Below are 27,324 nucleotides of genomic sequence, written 5' to 3' on the forward strand. Positions count from 1 at the left end.
AAACAACTACTCTCGTGCTGAGTTCAGGGAACTGGCCAGTAACCTCCCCCAGTCGTCAAGGACCACCTCCCAAACAAACCAACCCACTTCATCGGGACCAGAAACATCCGAGATGATGCCTTGCATTCAGCCAAGATTTGCTGATTTTAAAATCACTTGTTCTGCATGTGGCAAGCTTATCGCCTATGGTGAAAAAAGCGTTAAGCTCATCGTCCTTGCAGGTGATAATCACAAGTGCCCCAAAAAGAAGTAATTTTTGGGGTTTTTTATTTTTTTGCTCCAGTTGAGCCAGTTTCAATTCCCTTTTTTTGTTTCTCCCCCTAAAAAAATACAAAAAAAATATAAAACTGTTTTGAAAAGCCAAAAAAAGTTCAAAAAGTTCAAAAAACACAAAAAAAATATAAAACAACAAAAAGAAGAAAAAAAAAAGTTCTTTTTAGAACTACCTCCAATTTCTAAATAAAAACTTCATTTTTTAAAAACTCTGTCATCTTTTTCCCTCATTTTACGCTCCCCGGTGCGCTCCACGGTGCGCGTACCAGGCGCTTCCCCCGCGAAAAACGCAAAAAAAAAAAATTTTGAAGGCCCCGCGGTGCCCTTTAATGGCCCCCATATCAAACCTAGGGGGTCAGGGGGGGTCTACCCTACCCCCTTATGGTCAATTCCCCCCTTTGTTTTTGCCACCTCTTATGACTAGATTTTACCGATAGACAAGATGGCGGCCGCTCCGGACTGTTTAGAATGTTTACAGACAACTGAGAGCCAATCAGCTTTCTGCGCGCAAGTCGCGTGTCGCGCCGGGAGCGCTCACCGGTGCGCGCACCGGAGAGCGCCTATAGATATATATATTTTTTTGAACGTTAATTTCTCAAAATCCACTGAAGCACATATCTTGAGACATAGCAAAGGCACATCGGGCTACCAGTCCCTACAATTTTGCCAAGTTTGGTGGAAATCCATTCAGCCGTTCGGGCTAAAAGTGAAATCGACCGCCCTATGGAAATTAACATGGGGAAAACGCGTTTTGGGACCCCCCTTTTATCTCGCCCCCTGCTTGACGTATCCCCCCCAAACTTTCAGGGAAGGACCGGAACGCCGCGAGGCCATTTTCAGGAAATTTTCAGGCAGATTCGTCAACCGGCGCCAAAGTTATTCCAAATAGAATTTTGAGATTTAACATTGAAAAAAATCCTAACTATAACTACCTACTGGCGACCGCCAGTAGGTAATATATATATATATATTAATTTCCCACTTCCGCAGGTAGAACGCACCACTAGCAATCAGTGCGACTGTACTATAATTTGGTGCACAGCTCACTTAGGAACCCCCACTACTTTCTCACTAACCAGAGAAAAATATTTACGTGTCAACAAATGTTCACGTAGCTATGACTACGGTCTAAACATGACGCGCAAAGGGGAGGAGTCCCGTATTTTCCTATCCACCCTATGTAGCCATTAACTACGGGTGAGTTAGACACACTGATGGGAGGTGTCCCGACAGGAAATGCCCATGATATTATCATGCAAGTACCTATGTATAACGAGGTCGGTCAACAACAGTTTCTTTATGTTTCCTCGCATGAATTGGCAATGACCTTATTTGCTTAATATGTATTGTTCGTAAATTAACGAACGGACTCGATGGGAACATGTTATTAAAATGTACAGTAACACTGTGAACTATAATATTAACAGTGAAGCGGTAGAGGAGTGTATTTAACTCTATTCCGCCCATTGTAACACGTTATCATGTAAGATATACACCATACCAATATGGCCTCTGAAGTCAGGTTAACTTGCAGGACTGACTTATACCGATAGTCCTTTGTTGATGTTTATACGGTGTAATTGACATTAAAAATGTTATTGACTTTGTGCAAACTGTGTGATCAAGCACTCCTTGGAGTGCGAAACGCGTCACGAACGAGATTTATGATGGAATAAATCTTACGGCTTGGTAATCCTGTGGTGTGCTGAGTGTTCCTTTTCCGAGTGCTCGTAAGGAACGCCGTTAAACTTTGGATATTGAACCCGGCTGCTCCGCCGGCTCGAGCCACACCCACGAAGGCGAGGGGTTGCAGTAGGAGCTTTGCTGAACGTGATATATATATATATATATATATATATATATATATATATATATATATATATATCCCTCACAAAGTGCTCCTACCAGGATCCCTGGCCCAGGGTAGGTGTCGCGGAATATCGGCGTAGCCGGCCGACAAGTAATGCCACACACATGAAAAAGAAGAATTGTCCGCGCTCTCAGGAGGTGCAGAATTGAAGTTTAATGCACATGTGCATCAAACTTCTCTTCTGCACCTCCTGAGAGCGCGGACAATTCCTCTTTTTCATGTGTCACATATATATATATATATATAAATATGTCATGATCTAAGCTGAAAACCTTTATTTAGCTCTTGTTTGTCATTTGTCTGAAGAACAGAGCAGCAGGACGGTGTGTGAAGAGTGATGGAGCGAGGGTAAAAGCAACATTTTGCATGCCCCTCTCAAAGTCATAACCCTATAACAATAACATATACTAATTGTGTGAAGCATGAGTCTAATCAACTTAGAATAGAAATGCACCAACATGAATACACGCGGGAACCTAACTTTGCTTATGTTGCAACCATCATAAATTAAATCTGTGATATTGTTATGTTTCTGAATTAACAAGCAGCGATTAAATTAATAACGTGCGGCTTAAATGTGCTTCTGTTTATGTATTCGTGGCAAATTCGTGGATCAAAGTGAGTATAAAACACATAATTGTGCTTCATCTGCTAGGTAACTATTAACGGGAATACATTAGTGAAGGGGGAGGTAAACAGAATGGGCTTTAATTCATTAATTAATACTTATTTGTGTTTGTTTCTATGATAGTTCCCGAGTGGGCCTCTGAGGCCTAGTGAAAGATGGCCGCAGTCTAAGGCCTGGTAACTGAAGCAAAAGACGCATGCGTTAACTTCTTAAAGGGCAGCAGCTGAAATAAATGTCCAGTGTCTGCAATGCCCTGTTCAAGGACAAAAGTAGCACGAGATGCTGAATGACTGCCAACTGAATGAGAGTCTGTGCCGAGAACGTGGGAGCTTTCTCCAACATAACTGTTTAAAGGACATGGATGAGCTAAACTTTTAAGAACAATAAGATGACTATGAAAGTGATGATGGTGCGGAAATAAAGTTCCAAATGACATACTTTTTCTCTTTCGTCCCTTGGGAGAGCCAATCACGTCGTGAATGCATCTTAGAATGATATTAAATTTATAAGTTTAGTTAGTGAAAAAGGGTATAAAAGAGAGGTTCCGATGATAGAAAAAACCATCTTCTTGATTCCATCTTGGTATCCTGAAATGCTGTCAGATTGCTGATTGAATCCTGCCACGTAAGAGGCTTTGACTTTATTTTTTCCTTTCTGGTCAGGACTTAGTAATAGTAATAGTAATAGGGGCATTTATATAGCGCTGGGTTTTTACGCGCACCGGCGTGTCCCCGCGCTTCGACCGCTGCGAAACCATTCCTGGCTTCCCTGAGAGATGGTCCCTTAATGGGTATCTCCAGAGTGAGACCAGGCATCCCCGGCGGTCTGGTGGGGCCGTTAGTGAAGATGAGGCAAGCTAATGCCCAGAGTTGCCGAGTGTGATCGCTGATCAGAGTGGGCACCGAGGCGAGAGAATTATCGAGTCCGCTGACCCAGGTCAAGAAACCTGCCGCCGGGAATCGAACCCTGGTCCCGGGCCGTCCTCTGCTCTCAGGTCTGCCGCCTCTAACCAGTGAGCCACACTACTTCACTAGTCTGATCGAGAGTGGAGTCTGTAGGTGAGGAGATTAGTTAGGGCGATAGGAGAAATGTGTTTTGGGAACTATTATGTCTTTTGCTAATACTACTGTCCTTTAAAATTAATAAATGTTAACATTTCTGAACTTTAAAAATAAATGTTTTGATGCTTTTGAGAAAATAAATCCTTTGATGTAGTTTTAAAAAAATGCGCAAATAGATTAAAAGTCATGACAAAAGATTTTCTCTGCTAAAATAAAATTTAGATAAATGAAGAATGAAGCTGGTCTTGTTCATCCGTATCCTCATTTTTTACTAGCAAAGATCCATCTCGTTAGAATGGTGGTGTGTCTGAATAATGTATTCTGAATAATAAACCATGGTAAATGAATAAAACTGCAGATGTACATAATATAATTAGTTAGGTAATTTAGACACCCCACAAAGATCCAGCTGCTTTCCCTTGAACCTCATCTATCCATGAAGTAGAGAGAAAGTGCGTAAGTGATTTCAGTGTTATGGGCCCCACTGATGTACAAATGTGTAGATTGTGACTTCTGGGATAGGCAATGAGGATTTTAGAAATTATTTCCGGAGAGCCGCTGCATCAGTTGTCACCATTAACCTTTTATCTGCTACAAACGAATCTTAATCAAGTTATCTCAATCCGTGCACATTCTTGTCAAGGGGAGGAACTGGACAGCTTGGAAGAGGGATATGAGTAAAGTGAAATTAGATAGGCAAGGAGGTGAAAAGAATAATTTAAAGCTACTTGAAATAATAAATTCAATAAAAGTTTAGGTAGGATCAGGAAAGGAGAGAACAAATAATTGAGAATAGGAATGAACAAATTTGAAAAAAACTGAGAAAATCCCACCAGAATTCACAACAGAAACTGAAAACAGGAAAGCCTACCTATACACAATGCTTTTTGCAGAGGACTACATATATAAAATAAATAAGGCAATAAATATATACAATTTTAAAATAAAAACTTGCATTGCTGCATATCCAAGCAAAGCACGACTGAGAGCATTGGCACCTGAAACGTTGAGCCGCACTGTGTTGCTTTTCTCAATTTTATAATGTGGGAGGTGAATGAATTCACAGTGATAGTCTCCACTGTCTTCCTCCTTCAGCATCGTGATCTCCAGCTCGGCGGTTGTCATGACTTCATTCCAGGCAGTCCTGTATCTGCCAGATGTTTTTTGTGAGGATTCTGCAATCTTTTCACGTTGGCTGCCATTATAGGAAGCAAACCAGTTGACGTAAGACTTGCTGCCATTGCTGCTGGGCCCAGAGCGGTTGATCGAGGAGATATCACAGATGAGTTTTACTCTCTCATTCACATACATCCATGATATGGAAGGCACGGAGGATAGAACCGGTTTTTCCTCTTGAACAAAAAAAAACATATTTAGTATTCAGGAACTACTTAATGGATGTAGTCATACTCAGATTTTCTTTAACATAATCATGAAAGTAATTTAGGGGTAGTCAAACGACGAAGGAGATACCCCTTGCTTATCCTTTGTTGCCCCCTGCACTGCCCTTCTTATCCCTGGCAGGGTTCGAAAATTTCACTCGACCGCTCGCATAGACGAGCTAAATTTAATAAAGTCGAGCTGTTTTTAGGTCCTACTCGCCCTTTCTGTCCAGTAGGAAAACAAACAAACTTTTGTCCTCTGTCTGTGAAAATGGAGCAAATGTGACAAGATAACAAGATTTAAAGGCATTTTTATTGCTCACAAAGTTAATGAGCAATAAAGATGCCTTTAAATCTTGTTATCTTGTCACATTTGCTCCGCTTTCAAAGACTGAGGTCAAGTAGGTTGCAGTTAGGTCGAGGACATTTTTTAAGGTACTAGTCCTGCAGGACTAGCACCATTTTTTGGATTTTTCGAGCCCTGCCTGGTCTCAGATGTCAAGAAGGTATTGACATTAAGAGGGTGATTCCGAGCTGCATGGTACTGGGGCATGCGATTGTACCATTACCGTCCAACACAATTGCCCCTATACTGTGCAATTGAAAGTAAGGCCCTGTGGAATGGGGAATTATTGAGTGAGGCCCATTGTTTTGTTGTAAAACCACACAGAATCCACTATTCCAGGCTGTTTACCAGATATATTTACCAGCTGCTCTGATCAAGTGTTAAATGTATATGAGGGTGGATGGATGATGGATGTGGAGCAGGGAAGGTGATGTTTTTTTCTAGCAGGGTGGGTTCAGGGAGAGAGATTGGAAGACAAGGGTGTTAATCGTTGCATCTTAGAAACGCCAAACCCTCGTGCAATTTCTCTGGCCAGGATTACCATTCAGTAATATTGTGCCTGGTTCTTCCACACCCAGTAAAACCCAGTGAGGGAAAACTAAAAGTCATATTCAGGTGGAACAAACTTAATGCAAAAAAATATATGCTTATTTCGCTCCACCTAACTTTAATCCCTTCGCTGCGGGGGTAATTCACCCACGGTGCGGGGGTTGAGCGCGGTGCTCATCATGAGTCACAGTGGAGCTGTGCTCATGATGAGCTAGGCTCGTCACGACCCCGCTCACTGATTAATTTGCCCGCACAGCCAGGAATCAGTCGCGCGTGGGTGACGCGGAGCCATTATGACGAGCCCAGCTCGTCATGAGCACAGCTTCACTGTGACTCATGAGGAGCTGGGCTCGTCATGAGCACCGAAGGAGTTAAATCAGGGCCTGAGGGGAGAGCTGTGGTAGCACTCAACTTTCTAAAGTTTGTACTCCTTGCCCTTGCATTGGACAAACAACAACAAAAGGAAGGGTTGAGGGGCCAACATTGGGACATCCCCACTCGAAGGGTGCGTGAGGCCACTTTCATCACCCATGCCATTTCAGTGAACTGATGGCCATGAACTTTGGAAGGTTAAGACTGACAGGGAAGGATGCTGCAAATTCCGAAGCTAGATGCATGCTCACTGAAAGGAGAATGTGATATGTGGTCGACTCTGCCACAGACCCCACTGACCTTACATTGTCGCAGTTTCTAAATAATTCTCCAAAATAACTAAAGGTGAAATTACACTGGTCAGTGTTTTCACACCTTCCAGGTACCCCCTCCTACCAATGGAACCCAGCATCCTCCCTTGCTCCATCCCTTCTTCTTATTCCCCATAAAATTAGGTTCTGGACATCCAAGTGATGCGTACATTCACTAATGAGGGATGAGTGCAGAATAAGTCCGCTTCAGACCTCATTGAAAAAGTTTTGAAGTCAGCATGAACTGAGGTGGTTTGTAACTACATGCTCCATTCTGTTTCTGGGAAGCTATTGTTGATCCACATCCTTTTCCTGGCAAAAATTGCATTTGAAGGAACGTTGCACAAAACATTTTTCTGGAATATCTGCTCCCTGACAAAACTTGCATTTGGGTGAATTATTTTTAAAAAACTGTCCACGCCATGACATAATATACATTTACACAAACTGTGCCAAAATGCATAAAAAATGTTTTCATGACAAGACTGCATGCAAATGAACTGTGCAAGAATAGAAGGTAAAACAACGGCTCTCAAATACAAATCTGAACCTAAGCAACAATACTTCTATCCTTCTCATATGTCAGTTTTTGCCTCATCTCAATATCCCTCATTCTAATCTTCACATAGATGCACGCACTACTGCACAAAAACACACACACACTGTAAGAAAGTGGGTTTTCTATTGAAGGGGGTGAAAACCCTTCTCAGGCAACAGCCAAAATCCCTGTAAGGATGAAACACAAAAGTCACTTAATTAACCTGTGCTTAACAGTCTGGTAGCTATGCACAAAAACAGTTAGACTTAACATAGAGGCAATGTGTAATGTATTTGTGCATGACACAAATGGGAGTTAAATGAAAACACACCACACAAAACAATCCCAGACCAATTATGAAAAAGAGAAAAATGTAATACATAAAATGAGACCAAAATGAGAAAAATCCAATCAGTACAACCAGAGATAAGCTATTTTACAGGTTTAAGTAAAAATAGCGCCAAGAAGCATAAATAGCTTACTGTGTGGGTTTCCAGTCAGGCTAGACAGGGACAAAGTCAAAAGTTCAGACTGTCCACAATGGAGTGTGGGACGGATACAGGGACCACGTTAGTCTAGTTGAAAAAGTTATCCGTCTCAAAGTCTGGCGCACAAAGTTAAAAACTTCAGGATTTCACAGGAGGAGGAAAACTAATGGCAGCTAAAGTTCCAGGACCTAGAGAGGCACCTATTGGGGTTCAGGAACTCACTCCAGCAAGGCTTCAGTGCTCAGGCAGGTCCACTCGCAAATCCAGGCAGTGCCAGTTGGTTAGGTCAGCTGGACATGTACAGAACAGTCTCTGAAGCATGCTGTGTCACTGTAACTCAGAAGAGGTCATCAGCCAACTGATCACTGGAGTGACTCTAGTAGTTCTGCATTCAAGGAAATGGTCCTTTCTCCTTCATGCAGAAGGGTAGGTCTCTGAAGAACAAGGCAGTCCTTCTGCAGTTTTTAGCCAGCTTTGAAGTGGAAGAAATACATAGAGTTTTCCTTCCACATATGATTCTAGAATTTCCTTCCTCCCTACCCAGGCTCCAAGGGGTGTAGGGTGATAAAAAAGACTGTTGTGAAGTTTTTTGTGAGTGTGCTGAGGCAGCTACTTTGAAAAGTAAGTGAGGAAGGAAACACCTCTGCCACTCCCATCATGTCAGGATGGGCCTTTCCCAGCTATACTTGGGTCCTATTGTTGACTGTCTGGGCACAATATGCATTCCTGATGGGGTAGCAATCAATAGGCCAGGCTGCTGGAAGGAATGTTTAAGGCAAGAAAATGCCAACTTTTTAAAAGTGCCATTTTCAAAATTGCAATTTAAAATACAGCTTTACCATTAAAGAAGATTTTTTAAATTACATTCAATTTGAGTCCAAACAGGCTAATTCTACCTGCTCCCAATCAAAAGTTAGTACTTATTACATGCAATAAGGTAACCAAATGTTATCCTATGGGAGAGGTAGGCCTTGCAGAAGTGAAAGTAGGAGTTCTTTCACTACCAAAGAATGTAAAACGTAAAAACATGTCCTACTTTTTAAATCCAACACCCTTCCCTATAGGCTGGTTAGGACTTTCTTTAGGGGTGGCTTATATAATATTAAAAAGAGATGCTTAGACCTGACAAAAGGTTTATTTTGGCAGGTCGAATTGGCAGTTTAAAACTGGACACACAGGCTGCAATGGCAGGCCTGGGACATGTTCTAAAGGGAGACATTTAAATGGGTGGCATAATAGGTGGAGCAGGCCCACTAGTAGCATTTAATTTAAAGGTCCTGAGTACATGTTGAACCACTGTACTAGTGACTTATAAGTAATTAGAATACGACAATTGGATCTAAGCCAATTTGACCATGTTTTAAGGAGGGAGCACAAACACTTCGGCACTGGTTAGTGGTGGTAAAGTGCACAGAGTTCTAATAGCCAACAAAAAGGGATTTGAAAAATAGGAAGGTTGGAGGCAAAACATTTGGTATTGACCCTGCAGAGAGGGCCAAGTCCAAACACTCACCAACGCAATACATAACACCACAAACAACCTGATTCCCAGGTCCCTACGTTTCTCATACTAACAGTAATGAACTTAGATTTCACCATCAGTCAACATTGCAGATCTGCTTACTAAGCACAGACTAGACATACTCATCATCACAAAGTCCTGTCTTCCATTAATATCTTTGCCAATGGTGCCATCCCAGATGGATACAACATACATCATCAGCCAAAAGTCACTCAGACCATCACAACCTTCCTTTCTCTCTCACCAACGACATTAACAATGGTTCTTCACTTGTTTTTTCTTCCCCCACTTCCAACATGCCACGTCCCACCTAAACCACAACCCCCAGAGGATGGAAAACACTATGTAGAAGGTTCCTCTGACCTCGTCATCTCAACATTTATCTTCAAACCCAACTTGAAAGTCTCATCTGATTCAGACTTCCAACGCCTCAAACATTGCATTTACATCAACCGCAGCTGCATGTTCATCACATGAAGTTAAGCCCGACCAAGACGGAATTCCTGTTATTTACAAACAGCAATAAACAAGATAAAGCACAAACCTGGGTCAATGACATTCAAACCCCAATAACTCATATTGTCTATCCCACTGTCACTCTGGGGTGGATGAACTGCTTTGCATTAACTTTCCATCCTAAACTTCCAAACCTTCTCACAAAGGACAACCTAAGTCCACCACATCACATCCAGATTCTTCAAGAACTTCCACTTTGAATTTTTCAAATGTGGTCTAAATCCTCACATTCTCCATACCTCAGATGATTATGACACCCTCTTGACACACTGAGTTCCTAACTCAATCCCTTCACCAACAACCACCATCCCTCCCCTGACCAAGAAGACAATGTTGCCTGAAATTCCTAAAACTTGAACTCCTTCCAATGCAGGAAAGGAAGCTTAAAACATCAGTCAGTCATCAAAAACACACAAAGGGCCCTTTGCTCTAAAAATGCAGAGTCTGCCCGAAAAGAGGCTGTAACAGTTCATTTACAAGCGATTTAAATGTTTTGTTAGAAAAAAACTGATATCTGACAGCCTTTCATTTCACACTGCCTGTGCCTCATCACAATTGCCAGGCAGTTTGTTTACTTTTATCCTCTGAATGCAAAGTTAGAGTGATTTTGCAAACACCAAACTCTTGTATAAAATAAGCATCCGTTTGTAGGCAGACATCAGCTCACATTTGACCACTATCATTGAACAACAGCAAATGTGACAAGATAAAAACAAGATTTAAAGGAATCTTTATTCTTATTCACTTTCTGAATGAACAGAACACCTGTTCTTTGCCAGTTTGAGCTCTCTCCCCAGATAGGGCCAGTAGGCCCTAAAAACTGCTCGCCCTGGTGAAATCTGACTCGACATAGCGAGTGGGCCGGTAGGTTTCTCGTGGCCTGACCGGGGTGGGGTGTTCGTCTGCAACAGGAAACACAATCTTGAACACTTCACAGTCATCAATTGGGGTGGAAAGAATGATTGTTTCTTTGTCAGTTACATGTTTGGATTCAGTATTGATGCAAATTCATCTTTGCATTACATACTTATTATTTACTTTTTCTTTAGTGCACACCAGGCCTGTGGTGTAAAAGCACTTTACATATATTCACAATAATGAGTATCAAAACATATGCTGCGGTTTATCAAAAAGACGGGGAAATTACAATTACCAAGAAGAAGTATCATCTGCCCCCGGGAGAAAAATATACTGGTGCTTTCTTGCTAAAGGGCTGTCTAAAAACACTACATAAACATGGATGCAGACTCTTAAGAACCTAGAAAACATGCAGCAAAATTCAGGTTTGATAGGGAGTTATTAGTTAATCTAGTACCTACTTTCTTGAGAATTAGATAAGGTGGGCCAATGATGCATATTTTGTCGTTCAAGTGTAGAGTTAGTTCTGCCACTTTATTAAATCTTTGTCATACAAAAGGACAGAAGCACATCCTATTAAAAGATAAGGCTAATAGATCAAAGGTCAGGGGACAGTTAGTTCATTTAGCTAAACATTCCAATTCAGCTCGGGCTATTTAGATAATAGAGGTTTGTGGTGTGGAGTTAACATGCCTGTGGAACTAAATGGTCATTTGTATAATACACAGAGTTTGTCTTTAAAGGTTATTCGTATAGATTGTAAGACACTATATAAGTAATATAACTATGGGAAAAAAGCAAAAATAATGCTACTTGTGGATTTCGTGATCCTGTATTGACCGAAATGTGCTGATTTTAGATTCAAGCTCCAACAAAAAGTGGATATTTTTCAGTATGAAGAATCTGAAAATAATTATTATGCTGAGGAAGTCCATCGGAGATTAGAGGGAGGGTGGAAACTGTGTACACAGTATTTTCTATGGGAACGGTCATAACCAGATTGCTTTTAAAGAAGAGGGATAAGAAAAGTGAAACAGCTCTGTGTATGTGTTACACACTTCTTCGCATAAGTGGGCATGTATAAATGGCCAATGTGTGTGTGTTTTTTTATAAGAATGGTATATATCTATGGACACTTTATGAATTTTCATAGATATCATTCATGTATCCCTGCCATATGACAATTAAATGAATTGAAAACTAGATCATACTGTGTTCAGCAAAATGATATAAGAAATGTGTACTTATATTAAATGAAAGTACAATGTTGAAATAAAAAAAAATCGTTCTAGAATACAAGGTTGAAATTTTAATTTACTGGGAAGGTTGGAGCACTTCAAAATGTAGTTGTACTTCTAAAAGCTGAAATGAAATGCTAGACTCTAGCAAATCACCTTAACTCTAAAGCTCTTAATGTACGCTATATTTTTGCTGGAAATTACCAGTGCATCAATTTAGACACCCAATCGTCCATACTAGATCCCGTTTGCTGTTACGTGTGCATCTGATATGAATCAAGCGAAGGATACCAACTTATTTTTAGGCTCAATTTCAAATTATTTCACATTTTCAGAGCATTTTAAATGTTTCAATTTTAAATTTTGCTTTTTAATCTAATTATAATTAACCTGCTAATATTGTTTAGTTTCTAAACAGTTGCGATCCCAAGTAGGAGGATCACAGGCTAATAACTACTATTGTACCTGACGCCATGCCACATAATGCATAGTAAATGCTGAGCTAGAGCAGTGCCTTGGGTCTGTCTTGATCTTAAAAACCAAAGTCCAAGCCCAGCCAGAAAAAGTTCATTTGTGAGCTGTGCAACAGATAACAGAAAAAATCTGTTTAAAATTCAAAAATAGTTTATTATTTTTAAGTCCAATGGTTACATATATTAGAACCCATTGATGCAAAGAGTAGAAATTATTACAATTCTGGTTTAGTAAACATAAAAAAGGAACATCTTGCCTTTAGTTGCCACTGTTTTAGCAGCCACCGGCCCAAAAACCACTCAAACTCCTTAATATGTGAGTGGCGCTGTCAACAAAGAGAGTATTTTAATCCCTAGCTCTCTTGCTGACTTGGCCACCTTTTTTATTTGCCCAATGGAAGAATAAATGAAAAAAAAATCTCTCATTCATGTCTGTGGCATTTTGTTTAGCTTTGGGCAAGAATAACGAGGGTCTGCCAGTTAAAAATGATTTGTGTAAAATAATCGGATATTCATTCGTACTATGCTTTGAACTCATGTATTTATCAACTGCAAAAGAAGGAAACACTTGTTAGGGTATCTTGTCTTCAGAATGTAAAACAAGTGCATTACATTTAATATAAAATGCAAGTATTGTATGTAGAGGTGTAACCGAAGCCAGGTGGGCTGAGACAGAGTCACTCAGTGACATGTCAGGAAGAGTCTACCTGGTCATCAGCCCACCAACCTGTTGTAAAATTTTGATAAAGCCAGTGGAATTCTGTAATCCTATATTTATGTTAATGCACACCTTTCATGGTCCCCTGAAACAGTCACCTGGGCAGCATAATACTCTACAGAGCTGAAACAAGATGAAAAAGTGGGGAAAACAGGCTTTCACAAAGGCCAATATACCAATTCTAAAAGCTACTGAGTCTTAAAACCTCATAAGTGTGTTTGTTTTAAGTGAAATAGTGACTCTTCATGTTTTTTTTTTTACTTTCCGAATATGGACAGTGGCTAGGAGATTAGCGGTGAGAGAGCAGGGAGTGTACAACTGGTGCAAGTGTGATGGTGTGTGAGGTTGATGCAGGCATGAGAGGGGATGCAGAGACATATTGTGGATGTGGTGAGAGTAGATATGGTGGAGGAGTTAGGGTGAAGTGAGAGCTTGTTGATACAGAATACAAGACTGTGGATTGGGATTAGATAGTTGATTGTGTCAAGAGAGAAGAAAGTATGAGACAAGGTGATAACAGCAGTTGTGTGGTCTGTGAGCTGCAGACATTGAACTTAAACTGAGTGGATTGTAAATAAATACAGAACTGTAAGTAAAGACTTGCTTCTGGTGTTTGTGATGGTTGAAATATATTATTTTTAATCATTCAATTATTCTTGAATGTCTAAATGTGGAAGTAGTGGCCCTAAAACGTTTAACTGATGCTTAGATGTTGGGAAGCCATTGGCTTCAGTAAAAACAATGAGTCTGTCCAGAAACATTTCAGAAAGCAATTAATGAGGGAGTTAAAAGGCGATTACAATTTTGGTGTGAACCATTAAAATGGTCCACATTATTATTATATAAGAAGCATGATCATATTCTTGTTATATACAGATGAATTTCTTTCAGGAACTCACACTCTCAGCTACATCAATTCTAAATGCTACAATTTTTTTATTTTAAGGAAAGGGAAGTACAAATGAGGTGAAACAATGTACCTTGAACTCCCAATTCAGCTAAGCGGTGAAACAGGACTTTAGGACCAGTTTCCTAGTCACTCTGACTCTAGCTCAACCACAAGAATTTCCACATTTCATCTCAGAACAAAGTTTGTGCACAGATATCCTTTAAGAGCTAAATGCTGGAAGTAAACCACTTAATATATTTGTTAAAATCAACGCCCATGCCTGATGTTAACATCAAAACAATTTTGTGTGAATAACTACACTTCAACAGAGGAACACAATTACATTCAGAAGTTAATGATAAAAACTGTCCATAGGAAGCAGTGCACTTCATTATAGGAAAAAAAATAGTTTCACAAGTTGATGGTCAAATCTATTTCATGCAAATCACTAAACTTCACTAGAGGAACAAACATAGTTGTTCAAGGTAATGGTCAAACCTACTGCACAATACGCACTGCACCTCACTAAAGAAACACAAATAAATTAACAAGCAGCAAAGGAGTTAAGAGTTTTTTTTTAATAGTGATACATTACTCAGGGGAAGTGAAAGGTGCAGCCTGGCTCAGATCTTGCCAACCATTCACATAAGACCCCTAGTCAAATCTACTTGTTACCCGTCTCATTTTAAATCATGATTATTCGCACTTGTGGGATCTTGCCTGCTGTTTAGTGCTCTGATGTTTCCCAGCTGGGTAAGCATCATACGAGTATAGGTAAGCATCATACAAGTATAGGTAAGCATCATACGAGTATAGGTAAGCATCATACAAGTATAGGTAAGCATCATACGAGTATAGGTAACCATCATACGAGTATAAGTAAGCATCATACAAGTATAGGTAAGCATCATACAAGTATAGGTAAGCATCATACAAGTATAGGTAAGCATCATACGAGTATAGGTATAAGCATCATACGAGTATAGGTAAGCATCATACAAGTATAGGTAAGCATCATACAAGTATAGGTAAGCATCATACGAGTATAGGTAAGCATCATACGAGTATAGGTAAGCATCATACGAGTATAGGTAAGCATCATATGAGTATAGGTAAGCATCATACGAGTATAGGTAAGCAGCATACAAGTATAGGTAAGCATCATACAAGTATAGGTAAGCATCATACAAGTATAGGTAAGCATCATACGAGTATAGGTAAGCATCATACGAGTATAGGGAAGCATCATACGAGTATAGGGAAGCAGCATACAAGTATAGGTAAGCATCATACAAGTATAGGTAAGCATCATACAAGTATAGGTAAGAATCATACAAGTATAGGTAAGCATCATACAAGTAAAGGTAAGCATCATACAAGTATAGGTAAGCATCATACGAGTATAGGTAAGCATCATACAAGTATAGGTAAGCATCATACAAGTATAGGTAAGCATCATACAAGTATAGGTAAGCATCATACAAGTATAGGTAAGCATCATACAAGTATGGCTTCATTAATATGTAGATACCAAGCCTAAGGCAGACATTTGCTCCAAGTCACACTGTAGCCTGTGTTGCCCCCTCTTTCCCCCAATTTTATAACACAGACAAATTTAGAGCACATCCATTAGTGGCCTCTTGTGTACTGTTGTAAATAAACAGTTTTACTTTGGTGAACGTTAGCAGCACACACAGAAAAAGAGTGCATACATAATGACTATAAGAATAGTACACAGCAAAAACAGCATTACCTCTTTGTAGTTAATAACAGGTGTGATTATTACCCAGCTCCAGTGCACACTTGTGCTAAACTCAGGCTGTCTCTGTTCTAGTGAAACCCCTTCTCAAGGAGCTTTGTTTGGTTTTCTCACAATTCCATTACGAAATTGCTCTTTCACACTCACAGCCTTTCACATAGCTCGAAAGTGTTTGTTTCTTCTTGTTTTTAGCTTCCAACTGTACCTTTCTTGACATAGGGGTCTCCTTAAACCAGTCCTGACATTGAGCCAGCAGCACTTTTGACTCTTGGGGTGGTGTTTTCACTTTCCCAAGTATGGACATGGGTGGCCATCCCTGCAGGCAAAGAAGTGCTGTGGTCCAAACAAGAAGGCGTGGCTTGGGAAAACCACCATGACGTCAGGCCAAAATGGCGCTTATGTCAACAAGAGACAACTTTAAATGCAGGAGTACAGAGTCATCCTCCGTCCTGATTTGAAAGGATTTAGTCTTTTGCTGTGCTTGTAAACTGAAGACCGTGCTGAGCTATTAGGACGTTATTTTATTGTTTCAATTGCTTTATGGGTGTTCTACTCTGACTTACACTACTCAAACATTTAGATGACCTCCCACCAGAGCCGCTGGCTGCTTTTACACTATAACTGTTTCAAGGTAAGGTAAGCAGCAGCTGCTTTTAGCATTACAAATATTACAGTTCTGCTGCATAAAGCTGCATTTACATCACTGATGCTCTTCGGAACTCAGTCCGTAAACATTGTGTTAAAACTAAAAACGATAAAATCATAAATTGCAAATAAAATTCAAGTTAGCCAAGGCATACTTAATTTAAGTATAAGTGTTTGATTGAGAATTATATTTTAAAAGGTAGCTGTGCTCCATTAATTAAAGGCATGCGTCACATATCAAGTTACCTACATTTCAATAGATTAACTATCGGAAAAGAACGCAGAAATACCGTTTTCCAACACACGGGTGCAGGTGCATCATGAAAAGGACGCAAAAAAGTTGTATTTTTGGAAATATGACTCATTTAAATTCCTTGAAGCAGCCACTACACTGCTGTCCCTAACTACTATGTTTTTTTCTGGGGGAGGGGGAAGCCTCTGTGCTGGGACTTGTTGGTATCTTAAAATGTCGAGCAGCTATTTCCATTATTACTATAAGGTAAAAACCTGCAATTTTAAACAAGCATTGACATAGGCAAAAGGTCTCGCCTTTGGGACCTTAGAAGTATTTAATCATGCAGCACAATATCTTTGGTGCAACAAAATCAAGTGTTGCATGGCTAAACACTTATAATGTCCCAAAGGCGAGACCTATTAGCTATGCCAATGCTTGTCAACTTTTCTATTCGGCTAGTTTACCCTAATTTATTTTCCTTACATATTCGTATTTTCCTTAAGCTTATTTGCTGTCTGCACTAGTATGATATTTATTGTCGCGGGCATTCATATTTTGATAGCTTTCTATACTTATGTATTTTCTTAATTCTAAAATTTTCCATTTTCACTTGTTACTTCGATTAAGGTTATCCAAATTATTAGGATTGTGGTTTGTGTATGCACCCGCTTGTGTGTCTTGATTGTGATTATTCTAACTTTCTGTAGGGATTTTGCTAAATTTGAATTAAATTATCCAATTTGGAAAAGGGTTTGGGTGTTGACTTCTAGAGCATCTTTTCACACACAGGTACCACACCCTGCGATTGGGTGTAGACTGGGCAAACGGAGACTTTCAACCTTTCCTTGCACATGGACCGACACCTGGCAGCACAGAGCTATCAGAGACAGGTAAAGGGGTGCAGGTTGTAAACCAATCCCTCCCTGCAAGGAAGCTGCCTCTGAAGAGGAAAAGGAGGGGACAGACATGGAGAGGAAACCCTGTATCTCCGTGAGAGGCCATGGATTGAATGGGATTCAAGAATAGTTACTGTGGGGAGAGCAAGGCACAGGCGGGAGTGCGGGTGCTAATGAGCAATGTGGCATCAGCCGACTTCTTGCAATGCACGTCAGTGATGGCCACACCATGCACTAATGCACCAGTAGTGAAATCTTAACAGGGAGTGATAAATAGGCTTCATAAACTCGGCATTTAACCCTCTCAAGGTCGACAAAATGCAATGGAGCGATCTTCCCAGCTGTTTCTACAACTGCTTAAAGAATTAAGGAATCGTTGGTATCACTCGCTCTCTCGCGCCACCTCACTCTGCAACAACAGAATATGACGGGGTCTCTCAGCACGCGCTCAGCTCAAATGATTTTTAAGAACTAAGTAAACAAGTGCAGCCCCGAAAGTTACAGAGGTGGGGGGAGAGAGGGGACACCGAGCCCCCTGCGCGCCGCTGCTGGCTCCTGAGAGCAAAACGCTCTGGGAGTAAACCTTTCAAAAGAAGCTGGGACATCCACACTCCTTTGGCCAATTGCGTACTGAAGCCAGACGCAAAGGCCAACAGCATGTGAGCACAACACGCATGCGCTTTGAAGAAAGCTGAATTGATTCCAAGAGGTCGATTTCCTATGCAGCGCATACGCACGTTGCCATAGGCTCGACCTAAAAGGGACGGACCTTGGCCTCACGCTTCTCAGCAGAAGACCCCAGGGTAGCGCAGATCTGTAGGACAATCTGGTGGAGAAGTGTGGCTCAATGGTTAGAGCGGCAGACCCTGATGCAGAGGTCTAGCCCAGCACCAGGGTTCAATTCCCGCCTTGGCGGGTCTTGGGCTCAATTTCCTCGGACCTGATAATTCTTGCCTCGGTGCCTATTCTAATCATGGGTCCCACTCTGCAACTCTGGGCAATAGCTTGCTTAATCCCCACGGCCCCAACAACGCTAGGATGCCTGGCTTCACCTTGGAGGTGCCCAGGAGTGGGCACCTCACAGGGAAAAGCCAGGAAAAGTTCCACAGCGGTATGCGTACAAGCGCCGAGATACCCTCATGGGTCGATTCGTGCGCTATACAAGTACTACTACATTTACATTTAGGACGGGAGTTAGCACTTGGTCAGAGACCTTCCAGCAAGTGCTAACAACAAATCCCAATTAGGGTGTGCAAGCGCTACACGGGGTGGTGCACATGCGCTTAAGTCAGTACGTACCATAGTGGTGTAGCACTGTAACTGACATGGGGTCGCGCGGCGGCTAGCAGCAGGCTCCCCTCCTCAGAGCAGTGTGCAGGGGCAGCGGGAGTGTCGGTGGGCGGTCAGAGTGGGAGGGTGTGTCGTGTGCCCACACGTGCAAGGCGCATAACGTACCCGAGGAGCGTTGCGGAAGGGCTGGTTGCGCGCTGCCCACCAGCAGACACCAGAAGAGTGCGCAGGCGCAGCGAGGTAGTTGGCGCTCAGCAGCAGCCGTTACGCGGCAGGCCTCCATCCTAGCCGCCAACAGGCCCTTGGTTCATCGAGGAGCTCCACCGCTGCTCTGGAGGGTGGTTAGAGCCTACGCCACGGGCCACAGCCTCACTGAGGAGCTCCACCGCGGCACTGGAAGGAAGGTGGTCAGGGTGTGAGCCACAGGGCCCGGCTGCGCTGAGGAGAACCACTGCAGCTCGGCCGGGTGGCTACTTATAAATAAGCCCTGAATGGACGAGAACAGCCTCCCGGCCTCTCCTCCTACCACAGACATCCTGCAGTTGTGAAAATGGAACCAGAAAACACGCCTCATCTGGTGCAGCAGGAAAGGCGGTTCTGTGTTTTTTTTAGTATAGTGCGGGGGAAGTAGGCTCATGGTTTGATTTTTCTCTGTGAAACTATAAACCTCGTGCTCTCGATTCTGCTAAGGGGAACCACATTCACCAGATTATTGTTGACAAAAAGCGAGTTGTTTTTTTGAGGCTCGATTCCTTCTGTGACGCAAGGGAAGCACAAGTCTTAATCATCCCATGAAAAAGAATTTGGAATGGAAACTGTGCTTAAAACGCATTTAGCAGTTTTGTGTTTCACCAGTCAATTCATGCCAGACCCGGGTTTACCCCAGTCGACTTCGATCCTGGAAAAAAGAATATTTTTGTTATAATTTAAACATAGGAGTAAAATGGGAAACAACTTTTACAACGTAGTCATTACAGCGCACTATCTTTACAACACAAGCCATTACAACGCAGCCATTACAATACATGTCACTACAACGCATGCCAGACAACGCATTATAAAGTAAGTAATGGGGAATAGTAATTTTTAACCCTACACTATCCAACACTTACCCTACTGTTGCACTCACTGGAGTTGGAATAGTAATTTTTTACCCCTACACTGTCCAACACTTACCCTACTGTTGCCCTAAAAGTAATATGGGTTGTAACGGTATGCGTTGTAATGGGATGCGTTGCAAATGTAGTTTCTAAAAATGCATTGTGATGGCATGCATTGTAAAATCATGCGCTGTAATGGATGTTGCGATGTAAAAACTGCGTTGTAAAGGCATGCGTTGTAATGTGTCCTATTTGACTAAAATACATAGAATAACATGTTCTAAATTTATCAACTTTTACAATTGGAGAATAAACTGCAAGAGGACTTACAATTCCAAGTCCATCCGCTGTGCCAGCTCTTCACTCCTGAATTTTTGTGTACTCCTCAAACCAACATACTTCTCATATCTTCCGGATTTGTCATTTGGATTTGAAAAATTATGTTTCTCCACTGTTGCTTGTCTTCACCTGTGACATAATGCTGTGTAGGTAGCTTCAACAGCCTCTATTCAATGTGTTACCAGGACTTTCAGTGTAAATGCTTAGTGTTTCATTCCTCGCTCTGTATTTTTCCATCGGGTAAAATATTGGGTCACTGGTCACCAATCTATGATATTACAGAACATCTATACTCTCCCAAATTCCACTCAGAACCCCAGATGTCAGGGAAAACTCCACCACCATTTGGATCTCTTTGACACCCTGCCAGGGTGTTTTTCTGCATGCTACACATAGCCTGAACCCCAGGTTCAACCATCTACTATTCTCCGACTCTATGCGGCTCTGTGCTACACACAGTGTGTGCGCCTCACATGTATAAGGATACCCTTGCACAAATAGAGCATGTACACAGACCATTTTCACACCAATCATGCACACAGAGCAATAGCCATACATTAACTAGTGCAACAAGAGATAGAGGTGTTGTGCATCACATACACAGTAAGATCTTCAGCATAGATGCTCGAGGTGATGTGCACCAAAAGAGCACAAGTGATACACCCAGGGAAGCATTGGGTAATGTGCATCAACATAGCAGTTTTGCTCAAGGTGAGCACTAGCTGTAGTGAAACAGTAGATGATTGTGCAAAGTAATGTTGGGGGATACTGGCCTATCCACAGTTTAGGAGTAATGTCCAATAGGTGAATATGTTGATGTTCCCAAGAAATGTGTTTGTCCAGGAAAGGGGGTGGGGCGCCTTGAAGTCCAGTGGTGGATTACCCAAATCAAATTTGACATTTGCCTTGAGTTTTTAATAAATTCTTCATAAGATACTAAGCAGTTGTATGGCCCGGTCCGTGTTTGACACATAAGCTAGTTTGGGCAACAGGTTTTCTTATGCTATGTTTATAGTCTAATTTCAATGGGAATAAAAAAAAAGTCTTAAGTCCCGGAATGCAAAGTACTATTGGCTAAAAAAAAAAGGTTTCACACATTACGTGTAAAATAAAGATAAAAATGTCAATTTCTCACTGGCAAGTGCTGCATTACAACGGCAGGTTTACGTCTTCCTAGGTCCCTATATCAACATGAGGGTATTCAAAAATCTAATGTCAGGACATGAAATCTGTACAACTGTAATTTATTGGTTTTCATGCTGACACTATGTGCACATGGGTTGTGTCCTAAGTGACAAACCTGCCTTGCTAGTTACATTTTTTCTGATTCCAGGCTAAGCAACAGCAGGGAAAGCGTTGAACTTCAGAGGGGTGAGATGTACTACTGTCACTCCTGATGGAGCAAGGGCTCGTGAAAAAGAGACTCGCTCGGATGCAATCTTCTCATGTAACTGCTAACCCCGTATTGAAAACTTGTTTGTAGAATTAACATGCATTGTCACAACAATTGAGTATAAGGTTGAAGCTTGCCTATGTGTTTTACTAACTAGTACCTCGAGAGTGATGCTAAGATGGCCACTAACTGAAATTCTTTAGTGCGCATGCATCTACGTAGTATGACGTATCTATTCTTAGAGGGATTTTTTCTGCACTTGCGCAGTAGCTAACAAAACGGCCGCTTGGAGCTCACATGCTTGCCACCTGCTTGCTGAAAAACGAAACCCAGCTATTATACTAATGCTAATGCGGGAAGAATAATAATAAGTAAATGGGATTAGAGTAGAGATAGGTGGTATACAGTGAAACCATTTATTTTTTATTTTAACATTTGTCTTTTTTACTCTTTCAATAGAGCTCGTTACGAGCCCAGAGTCCTGAACCACAGTCCATTACCTCTCGTTCTACCACACATGCGCACTGAACCCAAATTGAAAGACGCAATGTCAACTTGAACATTGTCCAAGGCTGCAAACGGCTACATTCATGGGAACCGGAAAGACAGTCCACTGAAATGCATGAGAACTACTGTTTTTTTTCTCTATATTGTGACAATTACATTGGGAATACGGTTGGGAATAGAAATTGATGTATAGAAATTATGGGGTGGGATTTTAAAAAAGGAGCTGAAAGAAAATAATAGGAAATAAGCATGGTGTGATAATCACCCCCCCCCCCTTCCCTGTCCAATCAGAGTTAGGAGTTTCATAAATTTGAAACATTAATGGGTGGTCCAAGCATATATAAAAGTATAATTGATGTAACATTAGTTAGTTAGTTAGCTCAGAGCGCCGATGAGTCCAGAGACCGGGATGTTGTCCGAGAGCACAGAGAAGTCCTAGACTGAGAGGCTGAAGAAGAATCGAATTACTGAACCAATTATCTTAAGCAAATTAATTTAGAAGAAGATCGCGGAAGAATCTCGAGGAGGAAGAGGATAAACATGGTATCAGGAACTTCAACACAAGAGAAAACTGGTATAGAGGTGCAGGAACGACAGTCCACTGTCATTTCTGCTCTTTTTTCCAATTCAGGAAGGTCTTTATGACCTGGCTTTTCGACTGAACCTCCACACCCAGACAGATCAGCAGCCTCCCACCTTCATCACCTTGAGACCCTCACAGGTTAGTAGCGACACTATACACACTCCTGATTGATTGCTTGAAATGGTGAGTATCGTATAGACAGATATCACTTTATCTTCAACCTCAACATCTTGAATGGAATTATTTTTTTTTAAACCATTGTTGCAAACAGTTGCACAATGACCAGTCTTCTAGCTCTGCACAAATTAATTTCCAATAGCTGGGCTAAGTTTAGAATTAGCCAAATGAATGTATGATTCACATCTGTAACATTTGTGAGGAGAACCAGAAACCTTTGCATATTTTCCATTCAGTCCATTTAGACCTTTGGCTGATTTGTCTTTTGATGATTTCAGGTGGGTGCTTGTGTTTGATTACACAAACTTCTTCCTTAGTATTTTTGTTTTCAGACATCACTTTGATAAAACGTATGGCAACCTCAGCACAATACCAATGGTTTCTCTTAAGGTGGGATTGCAATATCTCACAATTAGGTCTTGTATTGTTCTGTTGTAGCAATGTACAACATTCACATTGAGAAACTAAAATCCGTAAAGCTGCAACGTAAGTATCAATTTGTTCATTGGATAGCGGTTGATGTGTATGGAATTGATGCCTTTCCAATACACTGTGTGGGTCTTCCATAAATTGTTATTTCACCTATCAATTGATTCTAAATTTTCTTTGCAATCCCCAGAAGATGACCCAGATGGAGGCTGATATGGAGGGAAATGCTCAAATATTTTTTGAGCTTCTTTCCCAAGTAAGTTCAATAATAATGGGTTTTTTCTTTTTACACTAAAGGTTTTACCATCCATTGCAATTAGGTAATTGTCAAAAACTTTTGTTCAAGAGGTCCATCTCATAGAGGGTTCACCTGTGCACTGACTGACTGTGTATCTGGACAACATAGACTTCAAAATATGGGAACTCAGTTCACGCGTTGACCTGGTTCCTAGATAGCTCATAGTGCCCCATCCGGCTCCTAACCTTTCCAGGGTGATTGATAGTATCAGCAACCTCGAACATGACCACTCTGTTATTCCCCAAGGAATCATGGAAACAGGTCTACCCTTTTGCTGTTTTAATTTTGCATGCCCAAGGAAACACAAAAAAAACACTAATTAGGCTTTAAAACATTTATTTAAAAAGTTGCATTTGTGCATAGAAAGAGTGTGCTGCAATTATTAAGCAGAATAAACAAGGCATTGTAACCAGCATTACAAGGATGGTGAAAATGATAAACAGATCAACCATTATGACGTTACTATGATTATACTCCTACCTAACACTACCTATACTATCGAGAGCAGAGCAGGAGTACCCTCTGCCAGATCCCCTGGGATAGCCTAAACCCTGCATACATGAGTGTGATGTACCAAGAAGCCGGCATGTGCAGAATAGGCTATCGTCCAATGCAGGATAGGGGTCAGAGTCAGCAGGACTGCGTCTTAGTCACTGCACATTCCATCCAGGGCAATCTCAGTCGAAGTGCTTCATTGCCCAATGATGCGCAGGGCCCGTTTATATGATACATTTCTGTTCCAATCGCACTGTGTCACAGGTGGAATGCTGATGCTATGGTCAGTATGGAGCCAAAGGGCTGTCTCCAGCCAAACAAGGGTATCGTGTTCTGTGTGCTCTAGTCTCATGCATATTGTTCGAATAACATGATAATAATGCTTGCTAAGAAATAAACAGCATGTATAATAATTTTGCAATCCATTATCGTGTAAGCGCAAAGCATGTTAAAAGTCACAAGTAAAAAAACGATGTCAAGTTAAAACATAGAACTAAAATGGAGACTAGGCGCAAGCCCTGTCATGCCTCAGTACACACCAGGAATATCCAAAAATGCAGGAGGTAGATTACACTGCATATTATGTGGAAAAAGATGAAAACAGAAGGAAAGCACAGGATTAAGCAGTTTAGTATGGCAATTTTTTTTATTGTCTGTAAGAATTTGTAGGGTAATTAAAAAAAAATCCACTCTACAGCCTGGTTGTTCAGGAGCAAAATGGAAGTTAAAATTCTTTCTCCGTTATAATATTTGTCCAGTAGGTGGCACAGTGCACACAAGGTTAAAAGAAGCTCAAAGGTGAACAAGTGCTGTTTATATAATCTATCGACTCTTTACACACAATTGATGTTTTGTAGTACTGGCTCCGTCCCAATTAGAAATATATATTGTAGGAGGCTGGCTTAGTATATGGTGCACACTTATTTAAGTGAGGCACCTTGCACTAATCCAGACAACCCTAATGGTGATTTTAGTGGTCTATGATAACCTTTGAAAGCTCTCAAAGTGGTAGCTGTGGAGAGCAGCCTTCAGGCATAGCTTGAAGGAGTGTAAAGCAGCTTGTTTAAACAGTTTAATCTGCAGTGTAGGTTAAATGAAAGGAAACCACAAAGTGTGAATACAAAAATACTTCTATTTATTACACAACATTCACTAACACATTGTTAAATCTCCTACCCGGAAACATCAACACAATTCACAGGAATACTTCAAAGGCAATCTGGTAAATAGCACAAAATACAGAGGTTTCCAGGGGGAGACCAACCCATATACTAGGAAAGTGGAATGCGAACTACAATGGAGGATGGGGTTTGGACCAGAAGACCCACAGGAGCCGGTGATACAAGGAACCACCCAAAGTAAGTACCAAGGAACCCAATGCTGCTGTGTGCAGAGTGGAAACACAGCCGTGTGTCCAATAGAAGTCAATGCAGAGCTCGTGGTTGCAGGTTTGCAGAAGAAAGACCCTTCCCAGAGGACTCCAAAGAATTCCCTTGGAGGACTGAAGGTTGGAGATCGACCTCACCCCTGGATACCCCGGGATCCAGGTTACCTACACCAGGGAAACCAGCTGCATAAGGGTGAAGAGATGTTAGAAACGTCTGTAGACGACCATGAAAGACTTGAAAGAAAATGCCTCTCGAGAAGAAGGTAAAGAAGTCTGGTGGAATCCAAGGATGGATTCAGGAAGTGAAGAATCAGCAACCAGAGGGAGCAGAGGCTACGCCACTCGGAGGTGACCTGAAGGCACGAAGACACAATGGCCACCAATGTTGGAAGGTTCAGGTGAGTCAATGGTGACCTTGTTGCTACAGCTATGATGATCAGGCAAGGCTGAAGAAGACCAGGAGCTGTGCACAAGCTGTCCCACGTTGGATGTCAGTGACTAGGGGGTTGGTGTCTGGCGGGAGCACTAACAAGCCTTGGTAGCCGTAACTGCAGTGGAAGACGAAAAAGGAGCAACGGTAGGACCTGCAAGATCCAAGGGACTCGCCAAAAGCAGGAGAGTTGTAGCAGGCCCAGGGCAAGCAGGGGAGCCCACTGAAGCAGTTGAAGACCCTCAGGAGGACCCACAGGCCGAAGGCACAGGAGTCACAAGAGGACCTCAAGCAGCTCACAAAAGATGGAGGTCCACGGTGCAGAGGATGCAGTGAGGACGCTGATCTTGGAGGGGAGAGATGCTTGAGGCTGTTGCTTCTTGTAGCCCGAAAAGCTCTGCAGTGCAGAGCCAACAAGCCTTGGCAATGGCAGGTTGATGCGGTGCACAGGGGTTCGGTCTTAGCAGTTCCAATGAGGAATACTGGCCTACAATTGCAGAGAGGACAGATCAAGCCTCGAGGGAGAGCAAGGACCACCACCTGTGTTGCTGAGCCTCAGGAAGTCCTTTGGACCACAGGAGCAGCAGACTGGTCAGCCTGATTCCAGTGCCTGCAGATGCAGGAAGTGACTCCTTCACTCCAAGGGAGATTTCTTCGGGTGTCCTTGATGCCCGCAGGCCTGTTGAAGAACTTGGAAGAAGCATAGACACAGATGATGAAGAAGAAGAACAGCGAGACTAGGAGCAGCAGGAGTTTTCCTTGGTGCAGTCTTGGTTCTAGTCAAAGTCTAACGAAGTCCAAGTGTCCAGATGGTCAAAGATTAACGTAGTTTCAGGCTTGAGTCTTTTCCACTGACAAATCCAAGGTCCCACCCACAGTTAAGCCCTTAAGTACTATAGGAAAGGGTTGGAACAACTCTGGGGTTTCTCCCAGAGGAGGGGCTGGACAGAGGAGAGGATACACCCATGTACTTTGTCCAGTTCCATGTCGGAGCAGAAGCCAAGGGTTCCCTGAACTGGCTTAAACTGGAGTTTGCAAGGAGGGCATCAAATGTGCCCTTCAAAGCAGTCTGGTGGGGCTGGCAAGCGCCCCAGCCCAATATACCACGTTTTGTCTGGGGGGGTGGTCACACCTGCCTGCAACTGAAAACCTATTGTTCTACCTTTACCTGCTCGAGCTTGGCTCAGCAGCAGGTGTCAAATCATGACTCTGGTCAGCAGCAGCACTAGCCTGCTGTCAGATCCTGAAAGGCTGTTACTGGGAGAACAGGAGGGTACTCAAGGGATCATACTTTCAACATTGGAATCAGTGTTGGGGTATGATTCCTAC

The 27,324-nt window shown here is 41.9% G+C and overlaps 1 protein-coding gene across 1 annotated transcript in view; it reads right to left on the reverse strand.

Moving 5' to 3' along the window:
* LOC147662650 (programmed cell death protein 1-like) overlaps positions 1–19,140 on the reverse strand; it is a 44,714-nt gene extending 25,574 nt beyond the window's left edge. The window contains exons 1-2 of the mRNA XM_086951020.1: positions 19,023–19,140; positions 4,831–5,184 (exon numbers count right to left, since the gene is read on the reverse strand). Coding sequence (XP_086807146.1) covers positions 4,831–5,184; positions 19,023–19,140 — 472 coding nt within the window. The remainder of the gene's footprint in view (positions 1–4,830; positions 5,185–19,022) is intronic.
* Between the last annotated feature and the right edge of the window lie 8,184 nt (positions 19,141–27,324).

The sequence above is a fragment of the Lissotriton vulgaris genome, unplaced genomic scaffold (assembly GCF_964263255.1).
Source record: "Lissotriton vulgaris unplaced genomic scaffold, aLisVul1.2 SCAFFOLD_2868, whole genome shotgun sequence".
Taxonomy (NCBI): Eukaryota; Metazoa; Chordata; class Amphibia; order Caudata; family Salamandridae; genus Lissotriton; species Lissotriton vulgaris.